The following is a 22,468-nucleotide window of genomic DNA, read 5'->3' on the forward strand; positions in this document are numbered from 1 at the left end:
AAATATATTTTTCCAAAAAAACTTTTTTTGCCACAATTTTATATATTCAGATACTGTTTAGTTGAGACATGTGATCATTACTTCAGCCTGTTCTTCTCATCACTTCTAATTTGTTAACTTTATAGCCCAGACTCTGTTTTGTTTGTTGAAGAATAACTTTCTAAACCTTAACATGGTTGGAGTTGCATTCCTTCCTTTCCCCTTCCCCCCCGATTATTTCTGAGGACTTTATCTGGGAGACTTGAGCCTAGCTTTTCATCAACTTTATTGCTGTTTATTGCTGTAAGAATACTTAATACATATAAACAAGTGACAAGTTAGATGGCCTCTGTTCTCCATTAAGAACTGTTATGCTGATGGCTTGCTAGATTTGAGAGCTTTCTGAAGAGGAGTTGGTTTATTTTTTAATGGTCACCTACGGTTTTTCTAATTATCTAAATATTTGTATCTTCCTGCCATGTACTTAGCAATGAAGTGAGGTTCAGAAGGACCATGCATTAAGGTGTTCTCTTTCAAGCCCATTCTCAAACTTTGTCCATAGACCATTTGCATCAGAGGTACTTTTAGTATGGTGTTCCTACCATTGCTCATACACAGAAAAGCTTAAAATTTAGTAATAATGCTGATATCAGGGTGATATCAGGCCCCTTGCAGACCCAGTGAGGGTGAGACCCTGGCAGGGTGTTATTTAAAAGCACCCCATATAATTTTACTACTGGAGAGCTTGTCCACTCTACCAGTCCACTAGGACTTGGTGGTCAAGGCCCTGGTATATACATTTTAAAGAAAACCTCAGTTAATAATCAAACTAACTTTTAAGAGATTTAAGAATTGCCCTGTAGCCCGGCTGGCATAGCTCAGTGGTTGAGCGTCAACCTATAAACCAGGAGGTCTCGGTTCAAAGTTGGGGCACATGCCTGGGTTGCGGGCTTGATCCCAGCATGTGGTGTGCAGGAGGCAGCCGATCAATTATTCTCTCATCATTGATGTTTCTATCTCTCTCCCTCTCCCTTCCTCTCTGAAATCAATAAAAAATATATATTATTTTAAAAAAGAGAGATAAGGACACATATGTAATACCTTAATCAACAGAGGGGGAAAAAAAGAATTGCCCTGTTTTTTGAGCTTGCTTACATCAAAGAGAACCAAAAAGAATTCTACTGATTTATGGTAATTGGGGAAAGGAAAGGAAATCTGAAGGCAAGATGTATGATCTCTTTTTTAAAAAACAAATAAGGGAAATGTTGACTTCTGGAGCAGGACTTTGGTGGTAAAGCTAAGTTGCTAATTTTCATTGTTTTTGGAAATCTAAATACCTCAATGCTTCCTTCTGATGATTCTTGCTGAATGAATCGGTGGCATACATGAAATTTAAAACCAATTAGGGAAGGGAGAAAAGAAAGCTAAGGATTCAGAGGTCTATGATCAGGCTTCTTAAGGCTGGTTGGGATTACCTTTTGTTTTACTTTTTTTATAGAGTATTAATTATCCAGAATCTCAAATTTTCTAGTACATAACCTACAAATGCCCTTGCCCACTATAAACTTTAAAAAATTTTGTGAAACTCTTTATTGCCTTGCCTTCTACCTCTAAAACTATTGGTTGAATTCCAAGCCTAGCCTTATTGCCTTATTTGCTAATAGTGCTCCTCATCTGAAGGTGGATGCTTGACCACAGTACATGTATTTCCTCGTCCTTTTAGTTCTGTATAAAAGTGTCCTGTGATATTTTCCAGCCCCGAAGGGGGATGGCAGGATCATCTTTGGACAAATTAAGACTTTCTGTCCTGCCTGTGAGCTGGTAGAATTTAAAACTCAGTGCCTTAATTTTTCATAGGTACTTGGGCTCCTTTCTTCCTTTTGTTTAAGAACCTCTATTTTGGGCTGTGCATTGGCAACCATTCTTTTAAACTCTTGATTATATTGAATCAACAACTTTAAGCCTTGGCCCCTGCTGCTTGTTGCACATTCTGTGGCTGTCCTCAGGAAATCCTACTTTTTGGCATTGCAACTAATTAAAGGATTAAGCTACTACTAGGGAGGAGGTGATAGACTGTGCTTGTGAGAGAAATTTACTGTGCAGGGCTTGGTGCTAACAAAGGCTGCTCTAGTTGCAGAAGAGAGAAATAGCAATAGTAATATGGGAAAGTAGATTAAAATACTTGGACACAGTCTTGTTCAGAGGTAAAAAAAAAAAAAAAGAAAACAAAACCTAAGGGCTGCTTTAAAACAGTATCGCTAGGGTAGGGAGAGGAGTCTGCTTTGATGTTCATCAGCTTGACAATTGTCCGAGCTGAGCACTTTCATAGTTGTCCCCAGTCCAGCAATATAAGGGCTGTCTCTAAGAGATGCTAACCAGCCGTGGGCAAACTACGGCCCGTTTGAAATGAATAAAACTAAAAAAAAAAAAAAGACCGTACCCTTTTATGTAATGATGTTTACTTTGAATTTATATTAGTTCACACAAACATTCCATCCATGCTTTTGTTCCGGCCCTCCGGTCCAGTTTAAGAACCCATTGTGGCCCTCGAGTCAAAACGTTTGCCCACCCCTGTTAAACCTAGTTCGCATTCATTTTGCCTCAGTGTCATAAAGGTACTGAACTCTTGCTGCCCGAAGTTGCTTATAAATAACACTTTTATGAGACTGTTTACTGAATCATGAACATTTCCAGTGCCATTTAGTTGGTACATAAGGGGAAGGAAAGGTTACCCTGGGGTGAGCTCCTTGTTTTCCCAGTTTTGTGTATTGTGCTGGGCTTTCCACCTTGGTGACCTGTACCTGGCTCATTGTCCTTGCTCTTGCTCATGTCTAAGTGCCTATCACAAAAATATGGGATTTTTAATACCACATTTAAATTACTCATTTATTCATTCATACTTATTTTGTTCATAAAAGCAGTACATATACCTTTTCAAAAACCCAAATATTGCAGATATATGTCACAGAAAGAAACCGTTCTCTGTGATCTCACTAACCAACCAGTGTCTGTTGTTTGGCATATAGTCTACAGATTTCTTCGAGTGCATGTACTTATATACAAATGATTTTTATTACTGCTGTTACTTTTTAGCAATAGCTTTAAATGCCACTTGATTAGGAGAGTTTAATAGTCGGTTACTGTGGGAGGGAGGGATGAGAATATTTATTGCCTTTTCAGCAGTTATTTGGGATATTTTCATAATAGGGTTGTTAGAATTTTCTCCATAATTTTGGCAAGAACAAAAATAGATGAGTTCTATTTGAACACCTCCCTCCTCCAGTGTTTAATAGTACTTAAGAATAACAAAAGAGAAGGAAATCACATTGTGAGAAAATCCTCAGTTTGTAAATTCTCCATAAGTGGGGTGCTAGCAATGCCTAAATAGGTGATAAATATCTAAGTTGACTCTCTTGTCATTATAGTAAGTGAAGTGTTCCATATTGTTCCTGCATTTTATGTGCATACCTCCATCTGCTAGCACTCCATAGAAGGCTGATGTGTTTCCACATTAATTCTCTCTGAAATATTTTTCTTTAAAAAAACAACAAAATAAGGCATTTTGTTATTGTTTCTTTTTATTCCCTCCCCCCCTTGTTTTACGAGCAAATGAGTGTTGAATCTTATCAATTGCCCCCCCTAAGTCTTTGACCAATGAGAATTGCTCTCACAGAACACAGACACTCTTGGGCAGGAGTCTCTCTCTCCCTCCCTGATAGTGTACTCCATGCTATCTTCTCTTTCCGCTGTATGTTTTATGTTCTGACAAACAGTTTTTGTCATATGTGCAAATAATAAAGTTATGCCTGGAGTTCAGGTGCACATTTTATGACTTCTGAAAGTTTCTTCAAGGAAGGACATAACTAGTAATGATTAAGAAACAGGATGATATAGTAAAGACCTTTGATGTTGTATAAAGTATCATAGATGTCACTGCAGCCTGGGTGTATTAAACATTAATTCTAAGAGTAGTAGTAAGAAGAAATACTGGCATTGCCATAAGTGTTTCTGTGACCTCAGTGTTCTGATTCTGCCTGCCTGAATGCACTGGCCCAAATAAATTCACAAGCAGGAGTCTGCAGTATAGAAAGGTAGTTTAATATTGAATTGGCCAATCCGTTGACGGGGAGCTAATGCTTAAGACCTGACTCCTTGATGGCATTGTAGGTTACAGATTACTATATAAGGCGAAATTGTAAGACAACTGGGCTTTGGGGGTTCGGATTGTGCTGTTCGCTGATTGGTTAGATGTGAAGGAGGGTAGTGAATCATTTCTTCAGGTCTTGAAGTCTTTTACCCGAATGCCTCTGTCAGGTTTCATGTAGCCAGGGGATTATTCCACCTGGGGCTTTAGGAGCAGAGACATCATTTAGATGAAGATGTTATCTTTAGCTTGCCATTGGTGCAGACTGTGTGACCATTAGTCACATTCAGGCTACAGTCTTCTGCTGCCTTGGGTGTTACTGATTATCAGAGGAAAGGCTAGGTCTCCAAGGGGCAAAGATATAGAAAGAAGGATATGATTTCTAGAGCTAGAATTTAAAACTAAATCTCATCAAATCATAAGGACCTTCGGTTTCAGAAATATGCCCATGACTACATGGGATTCTGTATGTTTAAAATTATTGCAAACATACATGCTTAATACTGTTACATTTTTGTTTATTCTTGGATTTTGCATGCTAACACATATTTTGGGGGCTATGAACAGATTGTGCAGCACATTCGTAATCATAATCCACCTCAGCAGCTAAATATGTATATCAGTTGTTTCCCCCTCAGTAGAACTGGCATAGATGGACTTATGTGAATCTTAAATGTTAGCGCTCAAATAAGTCTTTGTTTAAAATAACAAAATATACTTAAAATTTAAATGGACACTTAATTATCTGGGTATCATTGCTGCTGTACTTCCCTTCCCCCATCTTCACAGTTAATTGAGAATATGTTGTTTATTTTATTAGCAGATAAGAGCTGTGTCTATTACATGTTTATATTTTTTGTTTTTTTAAGGTATATTTATTTGATATCTGATCTTTAAAACACCTAGCATCTCCTGTGTTTTGTTTGGCCTATTTATTAGTTTCAGTTATGTTGGGGCAGAAAAAAAATTTTTCTTTTATCCTTCTAAGTTAATTTGCTGGTCTAAGAATTAAATAGAGAAAGTAAAAGGAGAAAATCAAATTTCATTACGTATATACATATGGGGAATCCATGCAAACATGACAGATTCCAAAGGCAGTCAGGTAAAGTGAAACTGATAGGCTATTTTGAGCTAAGGAAAGAGGGTTAGTGGTTTGGGACTTCAAAGGGAAGGAAGGCAATTCACAGGAAGATGAAAAGAGCAAATGTTTGGTAAACAATGTTTGCTGGGCCATCCAGGACACAATGAGACACTGAGAGGAATTTTAACAAACAAACTTTGCTAGGTTCCTCCCTGTCTACCACACCTAGTTTATAATTATACTGCTAGAGGCCTGGTGCACGAAATTTGTGCACGGGCACAGTCCCTAAGTCTGGATGGCGAACAGAGTGCAAGTGTCTGGCGTGGAAAGGCAGATCCCAGCTGACCTCTGGGCCCTGGCCCCTGGGCTCCCACACGCCCCCCCTCCACCTGAGTCATTGGGTCCCCGCCACCGGTCACTGTCTACTGGGCAGTTGGCGGGGCGATCAGGCTCCCACCTGGCTCCCTCAGTGCCTGGGAGCTGGGTAGCAGCCCCACCCCCCACCGCTGCTGCCACTGTTTGCCATCTGCAGGGTGATCAGCCGGGCGATTGGGCCCCACTCGTACCCACCTTAGTCTCGCCCCACCCGCTCACCTGCTTCACCATTCCGCTGCGGTCCCACTCTCGTTGGGGCCTGCAGCGCCTCCACTGGTGCCAGCACCACGTCCCCCACCATGTTCCGCACCGCCCCCTGGTAGTCAGTGCACGTCATAGCGAGCAGTCGAACTCCCAGTTGAGGGGACAATTTGCATATTAGGCTTTTATTATGTAGGATACAGTTGACCCATGAACAGTGCAGGGATTAGAGACTACACCCCATGCAGTCAAAGATTCACATATAAAATTTGACTCCCCCAAAACTTTACTAATAGCGTACCGATAATATAAATAGTCATGAACATATATTTTGTATGTCATGTATTATATACTCTATTATTACAATAAAGTATGCTAGAGAAAAGAAAATGTTATTAAGAAAATCATGAGGAAAAGAAAATTCATTTACAGTATTGTGCATATTTATTGAAAAAGATCCTCGTATAAGTGGACCCACACAGTTCAAATCCAGGTTGTTCATGGGTCAACCATAGTTCTCTATGATGATGGCTCCCTTTCTGGAGCAAGCCCTCTATCTAAATTCTTTTCACCCTTGGGGGAAGAGCAGAGGTTCTTCATAAATCTTTTGTTTCCTAAAAAAGTCCTCATGCCAATGAGACACATCTTGAGGTGGCAAATTTTGCTCCATCACAGCCACAATAAGAATTTCATTCATTCAGCAGTCATTTCTTTTTTTTTTCTTTTTTTTTTCTTTTTTTTACTATTTACTGTGCTCCACCCATGAAAAATGACATAGTATCTTCAATAGCTTCTTAAGGCAAAGCATTCTGTTTTTTGAATTCTCAAAATAACATTTCCTTAGCATTTCTAAATACCTCTTAACCCTTTCTGTGTTTTATTAATTTTATTCTCTGCTTTCTTGGTGTCTGATTAGGTCTTAAAGTTAGAAAAGTCAGTTGGCATGCTTTTTCTCTTATTTTTATTTTTATTTTTTTTAATTTTTTAAATATGTATTTTATTGATTTTTTACAGAGAGGAAGGGAGAGAGATAGAGAGTTAGAAACATTGATGAGAGAGGAACATCGATCAGCTGCCTCCTGCACATCTCCTACTGGGGATGTGCCTGCAACCCATGTACATGTCCTTGACCAGGAACGAACCTGGGACCTTTCAGTCCTCAGGCCGACGCTCTATCCACTGAGCCAAACCGGTTTTGGCGCTTTTTCTCTTTTTACTGAAGATCTTTAACATCTCCTTAGAAAACAAAGTATATATATTCATTTATTCCTGGGTTTTTCCAATTTGAAGACAGAAGGATAATACCTTAAAGCAGTGGTTCTCAACCTTCTGGCCCTTTAAATACAGTTCCTCATGTTGTGACCCAACCATAAAATTATTTTCGTTGCTACTTCATAACTGTAATGTTGCTACTGTTATGAATTGTAATGTAAATATCTGATATGCAGGATGGTCTTAGGCGACCCCTGTGAAAGGGTCGTTGGACCGCCAAAGGGGTCGCGACCCACAGGTTGAGAACCACTGCCTTTAAAGTATTATAAGTAAAATAATAAAAATAATATAAATTATCTTAGATATGTAAATGAAAAGGAGTTTTTTAAACACCGTGTATCAGGCATTTCATTAAGCACTTTACATGCATTATCTCATTTAATCCTTAAAATAACCTTATGAAGTAGATGGAATCATAATCATCATTACTGTTTTGCAGATGAGGAAACTGGGGCTTAGGTTAACTGTCCTGGCCAAAGCCATTCTGCTAGTAGATGATGGAACCACAATACAAACCCAGATGGTCTAACTTAAGAAACATTTATACCACCAAAGAATCAAACTAAACAAGTTATTGGTGAAATTTAGGAAGATGGTGGATTATTTGTTCCTCTTTCTCAGACCTGCTTTCACTACTTTGATATATTACATCCAAATAGCTTTTGGATGGTTTCACGTTTTATGCTTCTTCCAGATCATTAGGTGAGAGAATCAGTTTAGCCCAGGTAGAGACCAGATTCTCTCCCTGTTACAGTAAGGAATGGTTTCAAAGTGTACATACATTTTTTGTGCAGCCATTGTTTGATTTCTGTATGTGCCTTGACCAGGGATCAAGCCCTCAACCTTGATGTATCGAGATGACACTCTAACCAACTGAGCTACCCATCTAGGGCCTCAGTATATCTTTCTTTCTTTTTTAATGCTATTTTTTAAATTGATTTTTTGAGAGAGAGAGGAAGGGAGAGGGATAGAGAGATAAAACATTGATGAGAGAGAGACATCATTGATTGGCTGTCTCCTGAATGCTCCCTACTAGGGATTGAGCCCACAACCCAGGCATGTGCCCTGACAAGGAATCAAACTGGTGACCTCTTCATTCATGGGTTGATGCTCAACCACTGGGCAACACCGGTTAGTCTCAGTGTATCTTTCTTATCAGGAGGTAAGGTGGGTTAGTAGTTGACCTGGTAATATTTAGAGATATAGTAACTGAAGCAAAATACACTTTTTTCACTTATTTATGCATTCATTAGTTGATTGTATGTGCCCTGACCAGAGATCAAACCCAAAACCTTGGTGTATTGGGACAATGCTGTAACCAACTGAGCTTCCTGGCCAGGGCTATTTTTAAAAAAATGCTTTTGGCCGAAACCGGTTTGGCTCAGTGGATAGAGCGTTGGCCTGCGGACTGAGGGGTCCTGGGTTCGATTCCGGTCAAGGGTGTGTGCCTGGGTTGCGGGCACATCCCCAGTGGGAGATGTGCAGGAGGCAGCTGATCGATGTTTCTCTCTCATCGATGTTTCCGACTCTCTGTCTCTCTCCCTTCCTCTCTGTAAAAAATCAGTAAAATATATTTTTTTTAAAAAAATGCTTTTGAAGGGAAAAACCACAGGAGTAAAACATGTTCCTTTTTACTCTGCAATATAATTCAACCAAAGTAATATATATAAGAAAAAGTAACTTTCCAAGCAAAACAAGACCTTGTACAGTTGGTTAAAGTAAATGATTAGACATAAAATATTAAATTAAGGAGATAAGAACTATCCACAATGTAATGTTTTTGATAGTATAAATTAGAACATGGCGATGGGTAGAATTTTTCCATATTTTATCCCACCTCAAGTGCCTTAACTTGTATTAATGCTGAAAACTAACTGAAACCATTTTGGGGGCTATCTGTTTTATTTGGGGGACCCTAAATTGAGAAAACCTTTATTTGCTTTAAGGTTGTGACCTTTAAGAAGAAAGGGAGGAGGGGAAAAGAAGTGCTTTGATTTCAGATCTTTCCAGCCCATTATAATTAACTGGAAAGCATAAGCCTGAAGAATAGCAGTAATTTTATTTTATTTTTCCCAGGAAGGCAGATTATATCAGCATATCCAGGAAATCTAAGAAGATTAGGAGCTGTGTAATGGAGTATAATGTGAGTTAGGAGAGCAACACTGGCTGAACATCATTTATATTTCTGTCCTTTATTTTGAAAGAGTTCAGTTAACACCATAAATGTTATTTTTGAAGTTTCAGACTCAAACACATTTTATTGATTATGTCATGTTATATAAAAGTTCATCAGCTAAATTGAAAATTATACTTCTATTTAAGCAGGTGAGTACATGCTGTATTCTTTGAAACATAAATTCTATGTAAATAGCACTAATTCCATATCTTTGCCTTAAGACAAAATAAGTAATAATACAGTAGTTCTTTCAGACCTTAAGATTACATGGCTGAGAATTCTTGATTAAGACTTGATTAAAATACTCCTTTTGAAAAGGGCTGAAATACAAGTGGTACAACTTTACAATCTGTTTGGCTGTGGATAATAAATGTAGTTCTCTAAATCTAATTTTGTTTTGTAAAAGTGATTTAAAGTTATCACTATGTCATGTTTATTAATAGGTAGATAATTGTGCCCTAACTGGTTTGGCTCGGTGGATAGAGCGTCAGCCTGTGGACTGAGGGGTCCCGGGTTCAATTCCGGTCAAGGGCATGTACCTTGGTTGCAGGCACATCCCCAGTAGGGGGTGTACAAGAGGCAGCTGATCGATGTTTCTCTCTCATCAATGTTTCTAACTCTCTATTCCTCTCCCTTCCTCTCTGTAAAAAATCAAATATATTTTTTTAAAAAATGGGTAGATAATTGTGATGCTTCTTCCATCTCTATCCTAAAAGGGCTTTCTGTTTCCTTAAAGGAATTGAATCCAATAATTCCATCACAACCTATTGATAATTTCAAATTCATTACTTCCTTCCTGAGCAAAAAGTTTATTAAAGATATATGCTGTGTTCTCTGAGAAATGAATTACACACACTTACTTTTCTCTTTCATGCCAAGCTGCGGATTTTTATAAAAGATGTTCTAAAAATGGTTTCATTCTAACAAACCATATTGATGCAGTCTAAAAGGACTGCCACAGAGTGAGGTTCAGTTGTAAAGTTCACGAGAAATTAGTAGAGGTTTTCTCCAAATTGCTCTTATGCTTTTTATTGCACTTAAAAGTAAAGATTTATGTTTGAAAAGTAGAGAATGCTGACTTCTTATGTAACCATCTGTGCTCTTAGGCAAGGATAAAGACCTCTTAAGAGTTATATTTTTTTTTAACAAAGCTAAACATTCTAAAATTAATTTTTTTATTAAGGTAACATTGCTTAAATAGCAAATTTCAGGTATGCAACATTATAATTTGTTTCTCTATACTCTTTCCTGCTCACCACAAAAGTCTAGTGTCTCTCCATTACCATATATTTGACCTCTTTACCCATTTCATCTTCCCACTTTCCTTTCCCTCTGATTACCACCTTTCTTTTGTCTATATCTGTGGGTTTGTTTTTGTTTTGTTATGTTTATTAATTTGTTACTTTTTTGTTTTATATTCCATATGAATGAAATCATACAGGTTTTGTTCTTTTCCATCTGATTTATTCACTTAGCATAATATCCTCAAGATCCATCCATGTTGTCACAAATGGTAGTTTTTCATCTTTTTTATGACTGAGACCATGTGTGTGTGTGTTTGTGTGTGTCACATATCATATCTCCTTTATTCACTCATTCATTGATGGACACTTAGGTTGTTTCTGTATCTTGGCTATTGTAAATAATGCTTCAGTGAACATAGGGGAACATACATCTTTTTGAATTAGTGTTCTTACAAGTAGAGAATTGTTTTTCATCTGAATTTATAGCTGCCAGAATGTAGGTTGATAATCTCAAGTCTGATATTTATTAACACATGAAGGATAAATAAATTCTGGTATACCTTTACAAAGGAATACTGTTCAGCAATATTAAGGATATATAAGTTGGGGATTTTAAATGCCTATTCCCAGTATCTTCGGGTTGTATATGCATGTGTTAATTTAGATGTATTTTCTTTTGGAACTCTTATTGTCAGGGAACAGATGATGAATGGTGAGAGTGAGATTTCCATTTCTTTCATTTAAAAAAAACAACATTTTGCCGAAACCGGTTTGGCTCAGTGGATAAAACGTCGGCCTGCGGACTGAAAGGTCCCAGGTTCGATTCCGGTCAAGGGCATGTACCTGGGTTGCGGGCACATCCCCAGTAGGAGATGTGCAGGAGGCAGCTGATCGATGTTCCTCTCTCATCGATGTTTCTAACTATCTATCTCTCTCCCTTCCTCTCTGTAAAAAATCAATAAAATATATTTTTAAAAAATAAAATAAATTAAAAAAAACACACATTTAAAATGATATAGCAATTAGTGGAAAAGTTAAGGTCTAAATCTCTTAACATTTCTTTATTGATAATTTTTCTTGATATTCTTGGAATATATTTATTGGGATTTTTAAATAAAACGTTTTTGGTGCATGATAGGAAAACAGCAAGTTGCAAAATGATAAAGTGAGCATGAGAAAAATTAATGTACACTATTATGCAAATATTCACTCAAGTTTTTAGAAACCATCTTTAATGAGATATCATTTACGTACAATGAAATTCACCAATTTTAAGTGTATAATTCCGTGAGTTTTGACAGATGTATAGTCATGTAACCATACTACAATGAAGGTATAGAGTATTTTTGTCACCCCAAAAGTTTCCTCATACCCCTTTGCTGCCAATCCTTCCTCCATTCCTTGGCAACCACAGATCTGCTTCCTGACTCTATAATTGTCTCTTTAAATTTTTCTATAAATGAATTCACACAGTGTATATAGTCTTGTGCCTGGCTTATTTAACATAACGCTTATGAGATTCATCAGCATTGTTGTAGCAATTGTTTCTTTTTATATGTTTTCTTTATCTTCTTGTCATCTTTCCTCTACCTTTCTGAATGTAGACGCATTTTTTTAAATGTATTTTTGTTTCAGAAAGAGGAAGGGAGAGGGGAGAGAGGAATGGAAACATCAGTGATGAAAGAGAATCATTGATCAGCTGCCTCCTTCACACCCCCTACTGGGGATTGAACCCGCAACCCAGGCATGTGCCCTGACTAGGAATCGAACTCAGGACTTCCTGGTTCATGAGTGGGCGCTCAACCAATGAGCCACACTGGCCAGGCTAGGAGCATATTTTTAATAGCATTACTTTGTTATTTCTGTTGATTGAATTTTCTCCTAGTAGTGGGTCATATTTTCCTATTTCTATGAATGCGTGGATTGTTTTTATTCTATGTCAGATATATTTCCATTATTGGGTGTTGCATTCCTTTTGATAATTTTGGACTTTGTTCTTGAAATCAGTTGGATCCTTTTGAGACTTGCTTTTAAGGTTTGTTAGAGTGGGTCAAGCACAACTTTTAGTCTCAGGCTAATTTAACTCCATTACTATTGTGATACCCTTCTGAGGTCTTTCCATGTGGGTGGGTGAAAATAAAAACTATTGCCAACTCAGTTGACTGCATTCTGGTGTATCCTTCCCCGGCACCTGATGGTTTCTTCTCATACTTATGCAGGTCAGCACTCTGCCAGAGGCTCAAGGGGCCCTTCCATAGATCCCCTCATCCTCTCCTATACACTGCCCAATAAATTCTAACCTCCTTAGCCTCTCCAACTCCTATCTCTGGTGTCCTCAACTGACAAGACTAGGTTCCCCACCCTATGCAGCAGATTAGGACCTACTCTAGTAGCACAGGGACAATCCAAAGGCTCACCTCCTGTTAACCTTCTCAGTCCTACATTGCCTGTGGCCCAGTAACTGGAAACCATTGTTTTATATACTTCATCCAGTTTCCTATTGTTTATAGCAGGAAGATAATCTGGTCACTGTTATGCTATCATGGCCAGAGTGGAATTCTCTTCTTTTGAGTAAGAGTAAGCATATATTGCTATTTCTAGAGCACATGGCTCATCATTCCTTAACATACTTAAATATAACACACTTTAATGTCTGCTTTATTATTTGTAAGAGTTATGTCATAATTTTAGTGATGTTCATTAGAGTTCATACTAAGCTAATCTATGTTTGAGTGTTATTTTTTGGTCAACTTGAAATTATTTACATAGAGAGTATTAAATTCGGGTTATTTGTTAATCCTCACCCAAGGATATTTTTCCACTGATTTTTAGGAAGAGTAGATAGGAGAGAGAGAGGGAAAGACAGAGAGGAACATCGATGTGAGAGAGACACATCAATTGGTTGCCTACTGCATGAGCCCCGACCAGGGCCTGGGCCAGGGAGAAGCCTGGAACCAAGGTACATGCCCTTGGCTGGAATCGAACCCCAGGACCCTTTGGTCCATAGGCTGACACTCTATCCACCTGAGCCAAACTGGCTAGGGCAGTTTGGGGTTATTTGTAGCAAACATATCTAAAGTAGCTTCCCATCAGTGATGGATATAGTAGTATTCTAATTCTAAGGAAATATATTAACCATTTGTATTTCTGGTTGATTGGTTTATCTTTTGAACAGTATGATGTTTGTTTTTAATATTAATTTTCTGGCTTTTTAATATATGTGAGAAAATGACTGCAAACCTTTTTTTTCTTATTGGATTTATTGGGATGACATCTATAATAATAAAAGGGTAATATGCTAATTAGACCAGAAGCTCTTCTGGGCGTCATTCCGAACGTCCTTCTGGACAAAGCCAGGGCCAGAGGAAAGCCTGGGTCCTGGGTGCCAGAGGGAAGCCTGTGCCAGCAGCCGGGTGAAGGAAGGCCTACTCTTGCACGAATTTTCATGCATCGGGCCTCTAGTTGGTTAATAAAATTATATAGGTTTCAGGTGTACAATTCTATAATACATCCTCTGTTTGTATTATGTGTTCACCACTCCAAGTCAAGTCTCCTTAAAGCATCACCATTTATCCTCCTTCACCCTCTCTGACCTCCCCCAAGCCCCTCTGCAAACCTTTTCTTTACTTGGGCATATTCGTAAATTAAGATCATCGTTTGAATTCATGGCTTGCTCTCTATTACAGAACAGTTGTTGGGACATCTATTCATAGATTGACCTATCATAATGTCAAAAACAGGCCAAAGTTTAGTCACTTAGCAGTTAGAGAAGTGTATGTTTCAATCCATTGGTATTATAGGGAAGATGGACAAAGTGGGATTAAAAATATGATTTTACATTATTATGGATATGCTGTTGCTGTCTGGTAGGAGTTTTGGGGAAATGGTAACATAAAATCAGACTCTTCAGAGGAAAATTTAGGTCTCTACATGGCTCTGTCTCTGGTCTTATATGTAAAATTATTCATAGCACCGTTAGGTGGAATGAATATTAAAGTTGAGAGACCTAGATTCTAGTCACAGCTGTGCCACTTATTACCATGTGACTTACCAGCCAATCACCGCCTTTGTGAGAGTCTCCTGATCTATAAAATGAAGATGAAAATAAATATCCTACCTACTGCAAAAGGATGGTAGGGTGTTAAATGAGATGACAATGTTTGAGGACGCTAATGTGCAATGGAAATATTAGCTGTTAAACTTATTTTGTACATTACTATAAAATCTGTTGTCAACACCTAGTCTGACAAAATACAAAGCAAGATATATTTATATTTCATACAGCTTGCTGTGCAAAAATATTTTATGTTGGAAAGGAAGAAATAAATCATAGGACTGATTGACAGAATGGAGATAGAGGCGATTGCTCTCTTTTTTTTCTTAATATTATTTTACTTGTTTTCCCATGATTTTCCAGGCAAAGAGTGTGTACAGCAGTTAGCTGAAAATACTAGGTATTTCAGGAGACGTCTGAAAGAGATGGGCTTCATCATCTATGGAAATGAAGATTCTCCAGTGGTGCCTTTGATGCTCTACATGCCAGCCAAAATCGGGTACGTTTTATTGCACAATACAAACTGGTCTCTCTAGGCTTAAGGTTTCCGTGATGTGAGACTCAGAATTAGGTATTTTGGCCTCTTCATGTTAACATGTATTCGCTAGATATGCCATTGATTAGTGGATTCCAACTTGTAAAATATGTTAACTTGTTAGTCTTTCATTAAACATACATTTGAGTTTAATGCACTCTTCTGGGGGATTGAGATAGATCAGCAAACAGTACACAAAAGTAAAAATCCCTCTCCCGGTTCTAGTGGGGCGACAGACAAACATAATAGATAAGTAAATTATGACATATGTGAGAAGGTATTTAGAGCTATGGGAAATACAGAGCAGATAAGGGTCATTGAGCGTGCCCTGTGGCGGGCAGTTTACAGCATTAAATGGGGTGGTCAGGGTGAGCCTCAGTGGGAAGGGAACATGACACCTGAGTTTAAAGGACAGAGAGAGTTACCCACCTGGAGAAAGAAGCTTTTGTGCAAAGGCCATAAGGCAGGAACATGCTTAGCCAAGGGAAGAATAGCAAGGAGGTGAGTGGAGCTGAAGTGCAGTGCGCATGAGGGCGAGTGGTGAGCCATGCAGTCAGGGTGTGTGCTTGCATAATTATCAGAAGTGCAGATTGCACCAGCTTCTTTGGCTTATGCAGGGTGTGTATAACAGGAAGCCTTGTCCTAGAATGGCTTCCAGTGTATAACAAAACCAGAAGACATTTGAAAAGCAAATATGAAATGAACCAATATAATTATTTGCAAAATAATTACATGCAAAATTGTTCCAGAGATGGAAAATAATTCAGATTTGTGAGTTTTGACTGGTTCTTAGATATAAATTGGATAAGGTTTAATTGAAGTCATTAAAGGAGCAAAAATTTAATCATCTTTGAATCCCCAGTTACCCACCGCAGGCCCTGGCATTCAGAGGCCACTCAGTAATGTTTATTAAAATGAATAGGAGGGAAAATTCAATCAGGAAACCTAGAAACATGGTGATTCCTATGATAATAATGAGGGGAAAATTGGGCAGGGGTGCTTACTGAGGCAAAAAGAGTTCAGTTTTCAACAGGAAGTCATATGGGCAGTTGGCCTTAAGGCCTTCAGAAGCAATGGTGGAAATGAGCCAGGCAGAGGTGTAGAATTTTCCTCATTCTTGAAATGGAATTATCATGAATAAACTGGAAGAGTTATTCAGTCTGGAGGACTGACTGAATCTAGAACCCTTTCTTTAGAGAGGACTGTGTCTATTTTGCCCTAGTAAAGCTGACTGTGTACATCATAATTAAGACTTGGAGAGAGTGAAGCAGGATTGGAATAAATCACTAGACAGTTTGGGAACATGAGCTGAAGATGCAGGCACTCAGGCCCTTGCTGCCACAAAGGAAGTACATCGAAGACTGTACTGGTACTAGAGGGAGTGGGGACTGGCTGGCGCTAATGTAATTAGTTGCTAATGTAACTAAAATGTGTGGGATTCTTTTTATTTTCAAAAAAACACTTTAAACAACTAAGGGGAAAATACAAAAAGGATTGGTAAGTCAAAAAGAGGAAAAGACAACATAATTTAGTAAATATAACAATTTACATGAGTGTTAGAATTATGTTATTTAGACAAGATACAGAAGGTGGAGCAAAGTCACATGCCACCAGGTTGCCTTGGGGTTGGGGGTTAATGAGAGCTGGGTACTCACACAGCTGGAGCCTGGGGATGTGCTGGCCTCACAAACACCAAAGGAAACCCTAAATTCCAGAGGCAGATTGATGCCCACCTCAGTCAAAGAAATGCCTGGTGTTGGGGAGTTAGTGCTGCCAGGCCATTTTACGAGCAGAAGTCCACGGAACAACAGATCCTCTGCGTCCTTATAATCTTAATAGTCTTCTAAACTGCCAAGCCTAACATTTCAAGAGCCAGTTTTTAAACGCTAGTTCATTTTGAAGCCTCTGAACCACTGTTACATGTCTGGGACACTTTAAGGCCAAAAGTGCAAATTACTTTAGGCAAGCCCTATTGAAAACTGGTCTGTGCCAACTGTCTTCTTCACCTTTGTGAAGAAAACCATTTGGGAGACAACCACTTTTGGACTGAGTAAAAAACGTCTTTGTGAACTGTCCATGTTAACTTGAAGAGGAAATCCCTCATAGAAGTGTCCAGCGCCTCTCACTCAGGAGTTTAGCTCATTCAGCCCCGCAGGACCTCTGTACTGTATGCTTTATGACTCTTCCTGGTTCTTTTCCTTGCTTTCCCTTCGCAGCGCCTTTGGACGGGAGATGCTGAAGCGGAACATCGGAGTAGTTGTGGTGGGATTTCCTGCCACCCCAATTATTGAGTCCAGAGCCAGGTTTTGCCTGTCAGCAGCTCATACCAAAGACATTCTTGATACTGTAAGTAGACACTTTAACCTTGGTATAAAATACCTTATACTAAGAGAGCCTGATTATCAGATGAAATTATTTGTTGATCGTGACGTTCTTTGAGCACCTAAGATATTTACCAGTAAAATAGAGGAGGGAATATACAATGCTACTTAAAACATTGCTGTTTACCAAAAAAGAACAAAGAAAAACCATTAGCATCACCCACCAGACCCTGTGTGATCATGGGGACTTTGGGGAATTTTTTGGCTTCATCTTGTGCCATGCCCTCCCTCTTTATGGCCTCTACAACTAACTATACAGTTCTCTTTCTATTCTATGTTTCTACTCTAAACGATCTTGTTTGTTTTGTTTTTTTTGTCTGTAGGATTTTCTTTCTTGAGCCTTCTCTTATCTCTTCCCTGCTAATTCCTACTCATTCTTCATATCTCCACTTAAAGGAAACTGGCTCAAGGCTATTCCCAAACCCTCTTGCTTGATGTTTCCTTGGAATCTTAATATTTCTCCTTAGCGCCCTAGCCAGTTTGGCTCAGTGACTAGAGCATCAGCCTGTGGACTGAAGGGCCCCAGGTTCGATTCCGGCAAAGGGCACATGCCCGGGTTGCAGGCTCAATTCCCCGTAGGGGGTGTGCAAGAGGCAGCTGATCAATGATTCTCTCTCATCATTGATGCTTCTCTCTCTCTCTCCCTCTCCCTTCCTCTTTGAAATCAATAAAGAAATATATTTTAAAAAGAAAAGATTTCTCCGTAGGGAATTATTCACACCTTTCATTGTTTATGGAAATACTCTCCATTAGATAAATCTTGAGGATAGGAGCTAAGTCTATTTTGCCCATTCTCTATCCCAAGACCTAACATAGTACCAGGCACATTTATGATAGCATTCAAACATTGCTGAAAGAAAATTTAAGTAAATGGAAAGACATCCTGAGTTTGTGGATTGGAAGATTTAATATTGTTAAGATGGTAGGCAGTACAGCAAGATCCATAAATCCATTGTGCAATCCCTATCAAAATCCCAATGGCTTTTTTTGCAGAAAGTTTAATGCAGAGCCTCAAATTCATATGGAACTATAGGGTTCCCAGATAGCCAAAATAGTATTAAAAAAGAAAATTGAAGTTGGAGGACTCAAACTTCCTGATTTCAAAACTTACTACAAAGCTATAGTAATTCAAAACAGTGGGATTCTAGCATACAGATGTTCTTATAGACCAGTGGAATAGCACTGAGAGGAATAAACCCAAGCATCTGGCTAATTAATGTTCAACAAGGGAACCAAAGCTAGTCAATGGGGAAAGACTAGTCTCTTCAACAGATGGTGCCAGGCAATTGGATAACCACATGTAAAATGATAAAGTCGGACCCCCACAGCATGGGTGATCTTAGAAAGCATTATGTTAAGTGAAAGAAGCCAGACACAACAGACCACATTTACACAAAACGTCCTGTAAAGGCAAATTCCTAGGGTCAGCCCTAGCTGGTTTGGCTCAAGGGATAGAGCGTCGGCCTGCGGACTGAAGGGTCCCAGGTTCGATTCCAGTCAGGGGCACATGCCCGGGTTGGGGGCTCAATCCCTGGTGGGGGACGTACAGGAGGCAGTCAGTCCATGATTCTCTCTTATCATTGATGTTTCTATCTCTCCCTTCTCTGAAATGAATAAAAATATATATATATTTTTAAATTCGTAGGGTCAGAAAATAGATTGGTGCTCCTGGCTAGGTGACTCAGTTTTGAGCATCATCCCGTACACCCAAAAAAAAAAAAGTTGCAGATTCAATTCCTGGTCAGGGTATATACCTCGGTTGCAGGTTCAATTCCTATTCAGGATATGTATGGGAGGCAACTGAACAGTGTTTCTCTCTCTCTTTCTTTCTCTTTCTCTCTCCCTTTCCTCTCTCTAAAATCAAACATATTGAGGATTTTTTTTAAATTACTCTTTATAACTAAGAAAGAAAAGAAAATCTATTGGTAGTTATCAGGGCTAGTAGTGAGGGAGGAATGAGGATTGATTGATAGAAGTATGAGGTTTCTTTTTTGAGGTGATATGCTTTATAATTAGTGATGAAAGTTGTACAACTCTGAATATATTAAAAGCATTGACTTGTACACTTTCAAAAGGTGAATTTGTGGCATGTGAATTGTATCTCATTAAAGTGTTTTTTTGTTTGTTTGTTTTATTTTTTTATTGATTAAAATATTACATATGTGTCCTTATCCCCACGTTACCCACCTGTCCCCCCGCTCATGCCCTCACCCCCCCCCCCCCCCCGTTGTCCATTGGTTAGGCCTATATGCTTACATATAAGTCCTTTGGTTGATCTTTCCCCCTTACCCCCACCCTCCCCTACCTTCCCTCCAAGGCCCGACAGTCCAATCAATGCCTCTCCATCTCTGGATCAGTCCTTGTTCATCAGTTTATGTTGTTCATTATATTCCACAAATGAGTGAGATCATGTGGTGTTTATCCTTCTCTGACTGACTTATTTCACTTAGCATAATGCTCTTCAGTTCCATCCATACTGTGGCAAGTGGTAAGAGTTCCTTTTTCTTCTTCCTCTTCTTAAAGAATACCTTTCAGCATTTCATATAATGCTGGTTTGGTGGTGATGAACTCCTTTAGCTTTTCCTTATCTGTGAAGCTCTTTATCTGACCTTCAATTCTGAATGATAGCTTTGCTGGATAAAGTAATCTTGGTTGTAGGTTCTTGCTATTCATCACTTTGAATATTTCTTGCCACTCTCTTCTGGCCTGCATGGTTTCTGTTGAGAAATCAGCTGACAGTCATATGGGTACTCCCTTGTAGGTAACTGACTTTTTTTCTCTTGCTGCTTTTAAGATTCTCTCTTTGTCTTTTGCTCTTGGCATTTTAATTATGATGTGTCTTGGTGCGGTCCTCTTTGGATTCCTTTTGTTTGGGGTTCTCTGTGCTTCCTGGACCTGTAAGTCTATTTCTTTCACCAGGTAGGGGAAGTTTTCTGTCATTATTTCTTCAAATAGGTTTTCAATATCTTGCCCTCTCTCTTCTTCTGGTACCCCTATAATTCTGATGTTGGTACGCTTGAAGTTGTCCCAGAGGCTCCTTACACTATCTTCATATTTTTGGATTCTTTTTTCTTTTTCGGTTGGGTATTTTTTGTTTCTTCGTATTTCAAATCTTTGACTTGATTTTTGGGATCCTCTTGTCTGCTGTTGGTTCTCTGTATTATTATTCTTTATTTCAGTCAGTGTATGCTTAATTTCTAGTTGGTCTTTTTTCATATCCTCCAGGTCTCACTAAATTTATCGGCGGTTTCCATAAAATTCTTGAAAAACCTTATAAACATGGTTTTGAACTCTATATCCAGTCTTTTGCTTTCCTCCATTTCTGTCATTTGTGACCTGTTTCTTTGTCTCCGCATTTTTTATGCTTCCCTGTGTTGGTAGAGTGGTTTTGTGTGCTAGGTGTCCTGTAGGGCCCAGTGGCTCAGTCTCCCCAGTTACCTGAGGTGGACACTCTTGGTGCACCCCTTTGTGGCCTTTGTGCACAGTCTTGTTGTAGTTATGCCTTGATTGTTGTAGGATCACTGGGAGGAATTGACCTCCAGGCCAATTGGCAGTGAGAATCAGCTGTGTTTGCAGTGGGAGAACTTCTGTGCTGAAGACACCCTTATATGGCAAGACTTGCTTTAGTGGGGCTTTGGTGCTCACTGAGTCTGCCCCCTGAGTGTGTCCCTTATGGATCTGAGGAGTTGTAATCTGGATGGTCCCACTCTGGCCACTGGGTACACTGGCTCTTGGATCTAAGGAGGTGCTAATTCAGCCTCTGCCTGAGGTTACCCAGCAGGAGCTACGAAGAGATCTGCAGATTCCCCTTCCTTTTTTGGAGTTTGGAGGTGCCCAGATGAGGCCCAGCTAAGAAGCAATGCAAGCTGCTGTGGGTCCTTGGCCTTCTCTTGGAAGTTCTGGGTCTGTCTGGCCCAGCTGCAATTTGTTAGGTAATTTTCAGGTTGCAAAGGGCCAGGGCATTCATATGCAAAAGCCTCTGCCGCAGCCTGGGTGGGGCGGGGTCTCAGGGAATCAAAGGGCAGAGCAAGCAGCTATGGCTGATCCTCAGCCCTACCCCAAGGGGCCCTGCGTCTCAGTGTCCTGGTAATTGCTGCAAGCACCTCTGAGGGAAAGCCACCCTCAAGTTCCGAGTTCTGCCTGCTGCCAGACAGTCCAGTTTCTCCCCGTATGAGTCCTGGGTCCCCAGCGACTTCCCGGAACTGGAGTTCAGAGCAGTCGGGAGCTTGTGTCTCCCTCCCGATTCAAAAATACAGCCGTGTCCTCAGGTGCCAGCCCCTTTTTGCACGCGCTTGAGCCTCTGTACCTCTGCACTTTACTTCCGCAGCTCCTCTGGGTCTCAGTGTGCTTTTCTCTTTCCTTCTAGTTGTAGGATTTCCACTCAGCCAGCCTTCCTGTAGTTGTGGATGATGTCCGTTTTGTCTTTTCATTGTATTTTTGAAGTTGTTGTGGGAGGCAGCAATTTCCGGTGTTTACCTATGCCGCCATCTTGGTTTCCTAAAGTGTTATTTTTAAAAATAAGAAGGGCAGTGCTATTGGTTCAGGAGCCCAGCTGTTCTAAAATACTCTTATTAAAGGACCACAATCAACCCTATAATTAACACTTTTTTAACTAAGAACCCATCTTACCCTGTGATCCAGCGGTCTGGTGTAGACTATTTGTTAACAAATGGTGGTCCTTGTAATGGTTCCTATTTCTAATCTAACCAGGTAACCCCACATAATAGCCGGCAGTTTCTAGTTACAATTTTACCTTTTATGTAAATAAAACTTACTCATCTGAAATATTTGGTTTTGGATCAGAGAAATTTTGTTATCTAGATCCCTTTGGGCTACTGTGGGTTTATTCCTGTCTCTATTCATTTTCTTTTTTAAATTGATGACAAAATATTAAGTTCTTCCGAAGTTTGAGTTCATAAATGTCCTTTACTCTATGATCTTAGTAAGTCATGTGTTGTTTTAAATTAACAAATTCTATATCAGAGGTCAGGAGCATAAATGGCTAATGGGTTCTCACAGCTAAAAT

At 39.3% G+C, this 22,468-nt stretch overlaps 1 protein-coding gene across 2 annotated transcripts in view; it reads left to right on the top strand.

Annotated features, from left to right (window-relative positions):
* Positions 1-22,468, top strand: part of SPTLC2 (serine palmitoyltransferase long chain base subunit 2) — a 96,084-nt gene that overhangs the window by 68,001 nt on the left and 5,615 nt on the right. Inside the window, exons 10-11 of one of the 2 annotated variants that reach the window (XM_059689188.1) lie at positions 9,129-9,195; positions 9,291-10,371. In XM_059689188.1, the coding sequence (XP_059545171.1) occupies positions 9,129-9,184 (56 nt within the window). In that variant the 3' untranslated portion in view covers positions 9,185-9,195; positions 9,291-10,371. Of the gene's footprint in view, positions 1-9,128; positions 9,196-9,290; positions 10,372-14,889; positions 15,026-17,277; positions 17,408-22,468 lie in introns of those variants that run through there. The other variant, XM_059689179.1, reaches the window with a different exon arrangement.

The sequence above is a fragment of the Myotis daubentonii genome, chromosome 1 (assembly GCF_963259705.1).
Source record: "Myotis daubentonii chromosome 1, mMyoDau2.1, whole genome shotgun sequence".
NCBI lineage: Eukaryota > Metazoa > Chordata > Mammalia > Chiroptera > Vespertilionidae > Myotis > Myotis daubentonii.